Genomic DNA, 13143 nt, shown 5'->3' with positions numbered 1-13143 from the left:
TGGTGCTCCCATCATAGCTATTAAACAATAATCAGCCGTACTAATCAGAGGTATCTGTCTATTTTAATTCCATAAATTATGAACGTTAGTGGCATGTGCTTTCAAGAGCTTCCATTTACGGCGCCATATGCTACTGCGGTAGGTCTGTCAGCAATATTGCAAAAACCACGTTAATTTCCGCATAACTTGGTGGATAGGTGGAGTAGATCTGACTCAAAGGGGATTTCAAAGTATATATAGAAGTCTTTTTTTTTTTTCCGCAACAATAGTCTCTTTGTGTCCATTTAGTGCATGATGAATTTGTGCGTAGGCAATTGCCGATGTCATTAATTTCTTCATGTCTTACAACATAAATAAATGCATTAAAGGCACACTATGCAAGATTTTCACCTTTATGAAGCCAATTTGATGGTAAACGAACTTGTAATAGGCAAATCTTTCACCTAGCATAGCTATACAGCATAGACGTAGCGAGTCCCTACCGAGAAAACCAGCCATGCAACTTCCAAGAGTGGCCCGCCAAAACTCGCAAGAATCTGAAACATTACCTTGTCAGTAGATATAGTTCTTTTGAAGATAGTTCACCTCTACAACAAAAGCATTTGCATTGTGTACAGGGGGGATAAGTCGCGAGAAGTTACTTATGCTACTTAACTGCTAAAAAAAAATCTAGAGGAAACACTGTGAGTGGTGGGAAACATGGCGGCCTGGCTTCTTGGTTGTAGCTGGGATGAATATTTGCATAATACTATAAAAGATGGCAAGAGCTTTGACAATGAAAGAGCACTTGAATGTTCATCACCACACTGTTTCTGCCTTTAGACTAGGTCTCGGTTCAGCGCAGGGAACCATTATGGGTTTTCTTGCAAAGTTCATAATCAACATTTAGTACGAACCATGTAATGGTGTAAATTGCAGGGAAATTTACTGCCTAAAAATAGAACATTTTGGAGATGTTGCAGCTGTCTTCAAAACTGTTCCCAATAGATAGCATGTGAATATCCAGAGTCAATGGAGGCGCATTGATGCCATGTTATTGCCTACAACATGCAAATATAATGCATTTTTGGTGAAATTGGTTTCTGACATTGAAACGAGGTCTGTAAAAAATGTATGGGCTTTGGCTGCATTCAGAAACTGAGGACCTGTCATCACCCTGAGGTGAAGACAAAGCACATTGACAGCTGCATGATGCTGGGTGTCTGCTTCTACAGGACCTTCATTACATCATGCCTGGCAATTTGCTGTGGTGTGAGTGAAATTGAGAAGCTGGCACATTTTCCAGTACAACTCTGTTCAACAGGATTTGGCGATCTATCAGGATCTATAGGCCTATTACCAACTGCTTATTATGCCCTTACCTGTTTTTTCAGTCATCAGTCAGTCTGGCTTTGACATTACCAAGGATAAGAAAAATCCCCCTGTTTTTATGAGTGGAAAATTAAGGCGTATTTCCTCCTATTCAGGTTTTACCCTATCCTCTACCTCCTATAGTTTGTTTACCTGGGCTTGTTTTGGAGGAAATTCTCCTGAAACTAAATGAGCTGCCCTCCGAAGTCTCTCAGGACAAGAATAGCCCTCAGGGAAGGATGTAGCGAGATACTCACCGGCTTCTGCAAGCGGTAGATCAAAGGCACTTTGGGTGGATTTGTTCTGAAGTGCTATCAGTTTGTCATCATTTGTTTTCTCTGAAGAAAACTTGCGTTTTGTGGGTTTTCAACGGTTGAGGTTTTGAAGAACACTATAAATTGGCTGACCGGAGCTTGCCCTCTGATTTGTGTACAAAGCAGTTATCGGAAGGCTCAGTGTTTTTCCCTACTTGCTGCGTAAACACAGCTCTCCATTTATAGCTGCTCCAACACAATACCTCTCTGGACTCTCTGGACTCCCTGGCAGTCATGAGCTCCACTATGACCGCAATGGCAAGAACCTGAGTGAACCTGAGTGGCCATGAGTGAATGAAAGTAAATAGGACCATGCTAGTTAGCTACCCAGCTACTGGCATTAGCTTCTGGTGGAGCTGATCCTGTCTGGGAGGACACATTGAGCTCCAGCATTTTTGGCTTATTGCTGCATGATTACTGTCCATCCCAGAGTCCTCTGATGTGCACTGGTGAGGAGCAAACAGGAATGTACTGGGCAGAGGGTCTGGCTAAAATAGGAGTGTGGTGTTCATTCAATCAGCTCTGTTTTAATACAGCTCAGACAGTGTTCTATGTTAAGTGCTGTTTTTGTGCATTACATGCTAGTTCATTGCATATTGTTTTTAAATCTCTCCTTTAAGCTCTTTTCTTGCTCTCTCAAGGGTGGGTCAGCGAGGAACCGGTCTGTCGGCAACCATTGCGAGAAGCGAGCATGAGATATCCGAGATCATCGACGGCCTATCTGAACAGGAGGTGGGTGAGCTTGTCCACACAGACATTTGCCATGGCAGATAGGTCTCAAGGCACACCTATCACCTATCTTGAGACGGCAGCTGTTTAGTAATAGTCAGGTATGGAGGGTAATTGTACACTCCCAAAATAAGGAGCTTTTTTAAAATCCTCTATCTGTGTAGCCAGATACATGCCAGCCAAAGAAATCAGACGGCGTCCTGCTTGAAACCACCGCAAAACCATACGCACAGGCAGCTTTTCCAGCTAACCATCTGTTGGAGTTGATCTGTGTGGGGTGGTTTGGGTTAGTCACCACCCTTGAACTTTTCTCTAGATCTCTCGTTCTGGCGGCTCACTTCTGTCTCTCTCTCCCTTTCTTTCTTCCCCTCGACCTCCTCCCTGCGTCAGAACAACGAGAAGCAGATGAGGCAGCTGTCCGTCATCCCGCCCATGATGTACGACTCGGAGCAGCGACGTGTGAAGTTCATCAACATGAACGGCCTGATGGAGGACCCCATGAAGGTCTACAAGTCCCGCCAGTTCATGAACGTGTGGACGGAACATGAGAAGGAGATCTTTAGGGAGAAGTAAGTGTGTGTGTGTGTGCGTGTCTTGAGCTCTGCTCTTTTTTTTTTTATGACTGGTGTATTTTCTAAGATGGGTTAATGCACTTCTGAGACCATAAGACATGCTGGCTTATTTACAGGAAATGGCTTGACTTTGTGTGTGTGTGTCTTGAATGAGAGAGAGTCCAACAATTCCATTAAATCCGAGTGTTGTTTTGGTGCTGATCCATACTGTAAGGTGAAGCTTAAAGTAAAGAGCTATAGATTCTGCAATTTCATAGCTTACTTCACAACCAGACTTTTGCTGCTGTCCTGTGGAGGGGGGCAGTAGGGGGGAAATCTCACACAAATTACCCCTCATAATCATTTTAATTTTCCTCCTACAAATCAAATTGACTCAGGAATGTTAGTGCAGTCTGCAGACAGCTCTTGAAAAGCCAGTGTAGGCTGGAAAAGAAGCACATGTATGAATCCCACAGGCTCTGCATATAGAGCTTAAGAGAATCCCAACATGGCCAGAAATCAGGAGGGAGAGCACGCCAGTCACAACACATTCCTTTGTCATCCTCTCGTCTCGACCATCATGCCTTTGGGCTTCCTTGCTTTTTATTTATTTATTTATATTTTGATATTTTTTTCAGAAACCTGTCATCTCAATACTATTTTTTTTTTTATAGTTATACCCAGTCACGCGACAGGTTTGTAGGCAGCTTGTTACTTGGGTAGTTTCACAATCAGGGTGTGCGCTTGACATTTTTCACACACAGGCCTGTGTACCCCAAAATATGTCATAACGTTGGAATATTATATAAATATGTATTATTCATGCCAAGACTTAGGAGCACCTTGACAACTGGAAAAAAGAACGGAAAAAATACAATTTCCTGCACAAAATGCACCTTTCAGTCATTACAGCATGACAATGCACCTTTCAGTCATTACAGCATGACAATGCACCTTTCAGTCATTACAGCATGACAATGCACCTTTCAGTCATTACAGCATGACAATGCACCGTTCTGTTATCCGGAGTCTTCTTCTTCTTCTTCTTCTTCTTCTTCTTCTTCTTCTTCTTCTTCTTCTTCTCACCAAATTTCTGCGTCTAATTCAGCTTTAACCGTTTAACATAGAAACTTCGCTCAAACTTTGTAACGTAGGTCTTGAAAAGGACACGTGGGGAATGTATTTTTCACTTTTGTAAACTTTATACTTTTTGAGATATTAATAAAAAACAAGCTTATTTTCCCCCATAGACTTAACATGGGCTGATGACATCACAATGGGCTATTTAACTTGATTTACACCTGTATCAACTTCCAGCTGCTCACTACTAGGACCCATCAAAGGGCCAGTTAAACTGATTGCACCTGTATCAACTGCTTTCTGCTTAACTAGGCCAACTCTCTCTGTGTCTCTCCATTCTACAAGGATATAAGGCACATTCAACTTTCTATCCATTCATCCTCTTCAAACCATTCACTCATCCACCCATTAAACTATCCACCAACATCCATTAAACAATCTGCCTATCAACATCCATTCAACTTTCTGTCTATCAACATCCATTACACTATCTAAATTCAACTTTTAAACTATATACTCTGTCTCAGGCTTTAAGCATACAATCTGGCTCTATTAAGACTACAGATTCTGTTCCTATTTCCTCTGCCCACAACTGTTTCAAAATAAATGTCCTCACTACAATAATTCACTATTAAATAATTTAACTATTTAAACTACTCAACTATTTAACTGTTTAGACATTTCAACTGTCAGTTGTTATCAACTATGACTCCTGCCAACTGTTTCCAAATAAAAGTTTGTTTTGCATTTTATGTTAATATACAGTATATTTATATTTTCATGCACTGGTAATTTCCTCGAAATTAGATTTTCTAGTTTCTATCCACAATTTGGGGTTTCATTTTAAATCTAAACCACTTCCACAACTCATATTAGCTAAATTATACTATGGACAAAAAAACACATATTGTTTCCTGACTGCTGATTCTGTTTATAGTTTGTAAAGTTTAGGCGAATCTCTGATCAATTTGATTTGTTAGGGTGGACCGATGTTTTCATTTGCTCATATATTTGGAGGGATTTCTCTTCTTTAGATTCTTTAGATACACTGCCCATCTGCTTTGACCATCGGGTTTTATCATGGAATCCACAGGTTATTTTGGTTTTGATCAATCCCCGACTTGAATCTGACACTTTCAAGGTTTTTAGTCAATACAAAGGCTCACCACTTAATGAAACTGGAATCTACTTAATTCTATTTACCACCTTCTTACCGCAGAGGTTGACTGAATTTACAATTGTGATTACAAATGCGATTAAAATAGCATAATTATGCACCTGTGAAAATATGCATTGGGATACCTTAACTGTATCCATAAAACTGTTTGATAACAGTGTCAGCATTTTACCATTTTAGAAGTAACATATTAATTATCTGTGTGTTTAGACAAAGAAACACTAAAATGTCCACTCCAACTCAAATGTTTGACAGTCCATCAGACACAGCTCAGTCTAGATATGTTAGTTTTACAGTTGTCCAACAACATCAGAAGCTCTCAGTGAGAGGCAAGCAATCATTTAAAAGTGTCATGGCTATTCAGTGCAAAACAAATTACAAAAGAATATTTGTAGAAATTGGTGTATTTGCCACAAAAAACCTTAAAGTGTAAGTTCAGTGTAAATTGACCCATAGCCTTGTTGTATAAGCTCATCACATGCAGCCCATCGGAAAAAGAATGAGATAATTTGGGACAACATAGGCCAAGTTATGGACAGGCAGCTTAAAGCACACTAATATTTCTTGCAGTAAACTGTGTACTACCCATCTGCTTTAAATATTTAGGGATATTTACTCATGAAGACAGACAATCTAATACTGATTTCCCCAATATATTCCCTTCCTGAGAGTTCTCCATGCACTGTTGCCTTGAAACAACTTTTTTATCCTTCTACAGAAATATACTGATATATATAATGTGTAAAACCCAAACAATGACATTTTTAGATGGTTTAATTGTTGACCCTTTTGAAACAAAGTGCACACCCTGATTGTGAAATTATCCACTTAAAGCCAGGTTTTTGAAAATAAGCGGATTTTGAAATAATCAGTTATGATTTCACTCTGTTTTATTAGTTCCCACATTTCTTTTCTTTCAGGTTTGTGCAGCACCCAAAGAATTTTGGCCTCATTGCTTCGTATCTGGAAAGAAAGGTGAGTTTGTTCGGCTCCAGTGTTCTGCATTGCTTAAAGGATAATTCTGGTATTTAGCACTTTGAGTCCCTTTTCTGGTTTGTTTTGGATGAACAGGAGTGGTGGACACAGAAATGTTGACGATGGGTCCTGTCTCGACTTTTTGACTCGCCTTTGACTGCTTCAGAGTGGCTGGCTACAGGCATGCACAAATGTGTCCTTAAAACCCTTAAACAACTGCAACTCACCGAGTGGTTAGTGATGTTCGTTGATGTTCCAAAACAAGTAGCGTAGCGAAATACAGTTTCTGTCGTGTTTTTTATTTGGCATTTTGTAAAATCCCTGATCTGTTTGTAGAGTCATTGCTCGTTGATATTACTGAGCTAGCGGAAACGGAAAGGGGGGGCTGTTTACATTTGGTTGTAGTCTTTTCGCTTGGTTCTCTGTCTCTCAGAAGGCTAGTGTGAGCAGAGCAACTGTCTATGCGCTAGACACCAAGTTCCGTACAGCTTCCTTGTACAGCAAAGTGGTTGTCCCCATCAAGTGGTCGGGAGTGTGCTAACGCTTTAGACTCCAATATCGAGCGGAAGTTTATACTTGGTTGTGAGGTATCTGAAAAAATAGTTCCACTATTAGCACGGATTGAAATCATACATTGCGCCGATATATTTGTTTTTTTTTAATCACCAATGAACTCCACTAACCACTCAGTGAGTTGCACAGTTTTGAAAATTAACGTTAAGGGTTGTTTTAAGGACATGTTTGTGCATGCCTCATCAACATTTCTGTGTTAACCACCGTAGTTCATCCAAAACAAACCAGAAAAGGGACTCAAAGTGCTAAATACCGGAATTATCCTTTAAGGTGCAGTTAACTTTTTAATTTTGCAATTGAATTTTTCACAACTCTGACACTGTGTTCCCTGTAATCAATGCAAGTGAGTTTTCCTTCACTATGTTTCCCTGAAATGCAGAACTTGATAGATTTGGATTATTTGAACTTTGTCCTGAACAGTCCTGCATAGCCTGCACTGCAGCTCATGTTTGACCACAAACCTGTGACCTGTGGTTGATGGGATAGACGTATAGTAAATGTTTTGCACAAGCTCTGTGACGAGCTCAGCTTCCCCTTTTAGATATCCTGCTGATACAGAACTACTGTGGTTGTGCTTTGAATGCACAGTTAATGCATGTGTCATATTTTATGTGTCTATACCAGTTATGTGTTCCTCTTTTCTATAGTGTGTGGCAGACTGTGTGCTTTACTATTACTTGACCAAGAAGAACCAGAACTACAAAACACTGGTGCGGCGCAACTATAGGCCACGGCGAGGGAGAAATCAGGTGAGCAGTGTTTCTTCAAGTATACAGTCCTCAGAGAGTCTACTTTTTTTTTTTTTTTTTTTTGGGGACACACACACACACCTTTTGGCAAAAGGCTCTGGCCTTTCTGAAGTGGTAAATGCTTCTTTTCCATATGCCGCCTCTTTGGATTCCCCTGAGTTTTTGTCCTTGGCGTGACCTTAGATATTCAATTTCCTTTTCCATGTGAGCAGTGCACTACTGTGCTAGTGATATTTGGCTGGATATGTCAAGGTTGGAACAGAGCAGGGTCTGTTGATGTGCAAAGTAACAACACAACAGATGTCTTCTTCCAATCCTGTGAAAAGTAGAGGGAGCCTTTTTCTTGGTATTCCACATTTATTACCCTTGGAGAGCAGTAAATATCAAATGCCAGCTCTTATCACAGGAGAAGGAGATGCAGGAGCACTGTTGCCCAGCTGCAGAGAGAGACTACTGCGTATTGCTTTCCCACTACGTTTTTTGGGCAGCCTGTTTTATTTGAGCAGCTACTTCACTATGCTGGTCAGTCTCTGTGTTTATTTAAGTTAGACAACCTAGTAAAGTAAGGATTGTCTGACTTAAGGGTTGAATGCTGAAACAATTAAACTTCCTCTTGTGTACATTTAAAGCAGTCCGGCAGTTTTTCATGAACTAGACGTATTCATCATCAAGCAAGCAAAAGCTAACACATCACCAACTTTATCTCAATGGATGTCATTACACTTGGTCATTTTCATTCGCTTTTGCAGATGAGTTATTTGTTTGTATGTAAACCAGAAGTTTGTATTTACTTTATTTTATTTTCTTTCTGGGTATTGATGTTCAAGTTAGGAGGCCCTCTAGTGACGACTTGTATCCAAAGCAGTCAGTCGTCTGTTTGTTTGTGTCTCTCGTGTGTGTGGTATGTGTGTTGTGTGCTGTATGTGTGTGTTGTGTATGTTCTCTGAGAGACTCACTCAGCGCAAAGGTTTTTGCTCTGAGGTTAAATGAGAAACAGGCCGAGCGGTTGGGCTCAGTGGTGAGGCGTGATTTATGGAGTGCTGCACAGCTTCCCAGGAATCTGTTTTATCTGCCTGCCATAGACGGGAGGCTCCGTGCTGCTTTCCAGGGACCAAGGAGGGGGTGGACGATGAGGTGGGCGTTAGGGGTGGGGGTAGTGGGAATGGGGGGGGTGGAAGATGATTGAGGTGGGGGGGGGGGAGCAGCAAAACAAACAGTTCCACTTAGCCTGCTCTCCCATAACACCCCAACACTACTGGAGCAGTACTATGCATCAGTTCATGTTTACGCTGCAGCAGTTTACATTAAGTTTGGGCTTTGTTTTTGGTCTGTTCCCCCCTATTACTTTTTCTCCACTTCTCCACTGCCGTCTGTGTCGTGGTCTGGAGTCTTGTCGGTGTGATGGTTCTGAAAGGCTTACTTTTGTGTGTCTGTGCGCAGACCGGTCTTGCCACTCACCGAAATGCCTGGGGTGCTGAACTGTTGCTATGGAGCCCTGATTGGGCATGCTTATCTGATGGTGACGTGAGCAGTGTTCTGAGCCATTTGGCGTGTTTGGGTGTTCCAGTGAAGCTTTAATGCCACCAATTGCTTCTTTTTTTTGTCGCCATGGCAGGTGTTAATTTGATTTTATAGGTTTTTTTTACTTTGCTGGAACAAATTAATATAGTTTGGTAATCACAGGCTTGTTATGGATGTTGGATATGAATAACACAGTATTTTCCCATGTTGTTTTGACCTCCCTAAAGGTGGTATAGAGTGTGTGTGTGTGTCTCTGAGAAAGCTCTCTGCTGGCATGGGTTGGGCTCTGGCTGTGACCTGTGTTCCCAGTGCCCTCTCTGTGCGCTCCCTCCTCAGGCCCTGGGATCCAGCGCAAACAACATGTGCACCATTAGGAGAGGGCATGGTGGGCAACTGGAGGAGCCCATTGTGACGGGTGCTGTGCTGTTGTGCCGTGCCAAGGGTTGTGGAAGGCTGGCACACAGATGGGAGGTGTTCTTCCTTTGTGTATGTGTGCAGGGTTTAGTGCCTTCCCCCCAGTGCTACAGAGTGAATTATTGAGGGTGCACAGGTCTCTCTCTTGCTTTCTGTCTGTCTCACGTATTGCACTCTCTCTCTCTTTCTTTTCTCTTTCTCTCTCTCTCTCTCTCTCTCTCTCTCTCTCTCCCCATCTCAGTCTCTCTCTTCCTCCCTCTCTCTCTCTTGGCCCGTTTGCCGGTGGCTGTGTACGGGTTGCTGCCGTGTAACATGACTTGGCCCCGCCGCCATTTGCCTCCCTGCGGCCTTCCTGTCTGGCGCAGACGTCACCGGCGCTCTGCCTTCACCCCGCCGCACCCGCCCCCTGCTGCTGCTCCAGCTACACCCGCCCCCTGCTGCTGCTCCAGCTACACCCGCCCCCTGCTGCTGCTCCAGCTACACCCACCTACACCCGCCCCCTGCTGCTGCTCCAGCTACACCCACCCCCTGCTGCTGCCCAGCTACACCCCACCCCTGCTGCTGCCCAGCTACACGGCCCCCCTGCTGCTGCCCAGCTACACCTCGCCCCCTGCTGCTGCTCCAGCTACACCCGCCCCCTGCTGCTGCTCCAGCTACACCCGCCCCTGCTGCTGCTCAGCTACACCCTCCTGCTGCTGCCCAGCTACCCTCTGCTGCTGCCCAGCTACACCCGCCCCCTGCTGCTGCTCCAGCTACACCCGCCCCCTGCTGCTGCTCCAGCTACACCCGCCCCCTGCTGCTCCAGCTACACCCGCCCCCTGCTGCTGCTCCAGCTACACCCGCCCCCTGCTGCTGCTCCAGCTACACCCGCCCCCTGCTGCTGCTCCAGCTACACCCGCCCCCTGCTGCTGCTCCAGCTACACCCGCCCCCTGCTGCTGCTCCAGCTACACCCGCCCCCTGCTGCTGCTCCAGCTACACCCGCCCCCTGCTGCTGCTCCAGCTACACCCGCCGGCTCGTTTTGTTTCATGTTCCTCTTACTTGTCATCGTGTGTGTAAACTGCATATACCTGCATCAGACTTCCGCGGGTTAAGAAAGCGCTGTCCTGGGATAAAGGATTTATGAGTTTGTTTGTGCGCAACGGTGCTGTGTTGTAACCTGCACTCTTACCGATTTTCATGTTGAAGGATTGGCTCTGTTAGCTGAATGCCGCATGGCGCATGGTAAAAATGGAATCCCTTATTTTATTGTTTTATTTTGTTTTTATGGTGTTGGGCAGCCAATATGTCAAAGTTTACCCAGGACCTGTCCTCCAGCAGGCCAGCTATGCTCTTGAGTCTCACGGGGGTTGTAAAGCCCTGGTGTACTGTGCTAGTGCCCGTAGTGTGTCTTGTATGAAAAAGACCCAACATAAAAGGTCCCCCTCCACAGTACACGCATTGTATGGCACCGGGAGGATGTGGCACAGACCTCCAGGAGATGCTGAATTTATTCTGCATCATCTGCTGACAAGAGGTGGAAAAGTCCAGCTCCGCCTGCCCAAGCGGCAGGGGCCCAGACCCAGAAATGGAGAGATGGAGAGGGGGGATGGAGAAGAGAGTTTGGAGCGTCAGGGAGGTTTCCCTCATTTGTGCGTCTCCCCCCCACTCTCTGCACCTCATTGATGATCCTGGCGTGTTCGTGGAACATTTTGTCAGTGCATATGGATTACTGGCACGGCCAAATGCATACATCAGTTCACAGAGAGGGCAGAGATGCTCCCCCATCTGTGTGTGTGTGTGTCTGCAGTTTTTTTTTTTCCACAGCACATATGTTTGTGGGTTCACTGCTCTTAGGACTTTGGGATTGGCTTGTGTGTGTGTGTGTGTGTGTGGGGGCTTCCTGAACCATCACATATTAGGAAGAGGATGTAGCCAGTCTCCGAGTTTGTGTTCCCATTCTGCATGCTATGCACATAAATTCCTTCTCCACTGTATATGTGCGAGCCACAAATCACCCATCACCACATTAAAGCACCTCTCTTCTCCTCCTCCCTAACCTTGGCATGCTAACAACTAGACAACAGCAGCAGCAGCAGCAGACCTTATGCACTCGCTTTTCTTGTTGTGGTGCTCAGAGCCAGTGGAAGAAGACACTATAAACGACTGCCATATTTGTGTGTGTGTGTGTGTGTGTGTGTGTGTGTGTGCCTGTGTGCATATATAATCAGACCCACTTGTCTTGGATTATGTGGGCGTGTGTTGGCAACAGAGAGCCCACTGTCTGGGATCCATCAGGAGAGATCACAAGTTTGGCTCCGAGGTCAGTGGTTGCATGTGTCCGGCTGTCAGGAGTTCGATATCAGTGATGAAAAAGATTATCCCCCTCAGCCTGTGAGGACAGCCATGGTGACCTTGTGCACCATTGTACATGGCAGTAGGCATTATTAGATTTCTGGATTCTGTTTGTGTGTGTGTGTGTGTGTGTGTGTACGTGTGTGTACATGGCAGTATTGTGCATAGCAGGAGGCATTATTAGATCCTGGATTCTGTTTGCGTGTTTTGTGTGATGGGGGAGGAGAGAGAGAGAGAAAACACAAGATCAAAAAGTAAACCCGAATGAAAGGGAATTATTTTGGCATCACGTGAACACCTTTTCAAAAAAATGGGAATTTATGTGTACAGCCAGATGCTTGCAGATACAAGCAGGGGTTGGTTTGTTGTCTGCGTCAAGTTTGCCTGGGCGTTCATCATAAAGGGTTACATAAACAGGGCCCTGTCGCTGTGGTTAAACAGGAGTCCAGCTCAGCACTGGCTTTGTCCTGTTCCAAACAGACTTCTGGCTAGAGCTTTTTGTACTGGCAGAAATTCCCTGGAGAACGCTTGAGTGTGTAGACAAGCGCGAGAGGGAGTGGGAGGAAGCGACAGCGCAAGCCAACTCTGAATATGCAGAAACGGAAAAAGAGTGATGGGGTGGGGTGGGGGGGGGGGGGCAGAGTCCACACAGCCCGAACAAGCTGTACTCATTTTTCTACTCCCGTCACCACACCACACCACACCACGCCCCCCTCCCCCTCCCCCCCAAAACCCCCACCCCCCCATCCTCTGCCACTTGGCGTGAGAAGCAAAGAGAGGGAGAGAGAGAGAGAGAGATTGGGGGAGGGGGGGAGAAGTGAGCACACAGAGAGAGAGAGAGAGAGAGAGAGACACACCCCTATCTCTAAATCACCCAGTGGTACACTCCGGTGCTCCTGACAGGACCAGAAAACTTGCCGTGCTGCCGTGAGTGCCAATCACAGGGGAGCACTCGGCGGGGATTACCTTGGGTGACCCCCGCATAGATTAGAGCGTGCATCCGAGATGGGCGACCCTTTAGGCAGCTTAAGCAGCCCGATGACACGCTTTCCTGGAATGTGTGCAGCCGAGCGAGGCCCAGGCTGCTGCCCGCGTGCGCTCAGTGATGCTGGCTGCTTGGCCACGCTGCTGCTGGAGCTGCCGCTGCTGCCTCTGTCTCTCTCTCTCTCTCCTGCTCCCACCGCCGCCGCCGCCACCACCACCACCGCTGCCACTGCTGCCGTAAACAACACAGGAGAGCCGCTCCTGTTCGGCCCATGCTGGTGGACCGGCTGGCCCTGTTCTGACCCGTAGGGATAGATGAGCTTGCAGGTACGTACGAGTGCTCGCTGCGGGCCGCAGGCTTTGAAGTGTGAGTTTGAAGTGAGCTTGCGTTGC

The 13143-nt window shown here is 45.4% G+C and overlaps 1 protein-coding gene across 1 annotated transcript in view; it reads left to right on the top strand.

Annotated features, from left to right (window-relative positions):
* The window catches only part of ncor1 (nuclear receptor corepressor 1), a 71830-nt gene that overhangs the window by 19504 nt on the left and 39183 nt on the right, over positions 1-13143 (top strand). The window contains 4 exon segments of the mRNA XM_048238101.1: positions 2306-2396; positions 2784-2962; positions 6122-6176; positions 7397-7498. Coding sequence (XP_048094058.1) covers positions 2306-2396; positions 2784-2962; positions 6122-6176; positions 7397-7498 — 427 coding nt within the window.

Source organism: Alosa alosa, chromosome 2 (genome assembly GCF_017589495.1).
Source record: "Alosa alosa isolate M-15738 ecotype Scorff River chromosome 2, AALO_Geno_1.1, whole genome shotgun sequence".
In the NCBI taxonomy this organism is placed as follows: domain Eukaryota; kingdom Metazoa; phylum Chordata; class Actinopteri; order Clupeiformes; family Clupeidae; genus Alosa; species Alosa alosa.
This window is presented reverse-complemented; position numbering and strand designations above follow the sequence as displayed.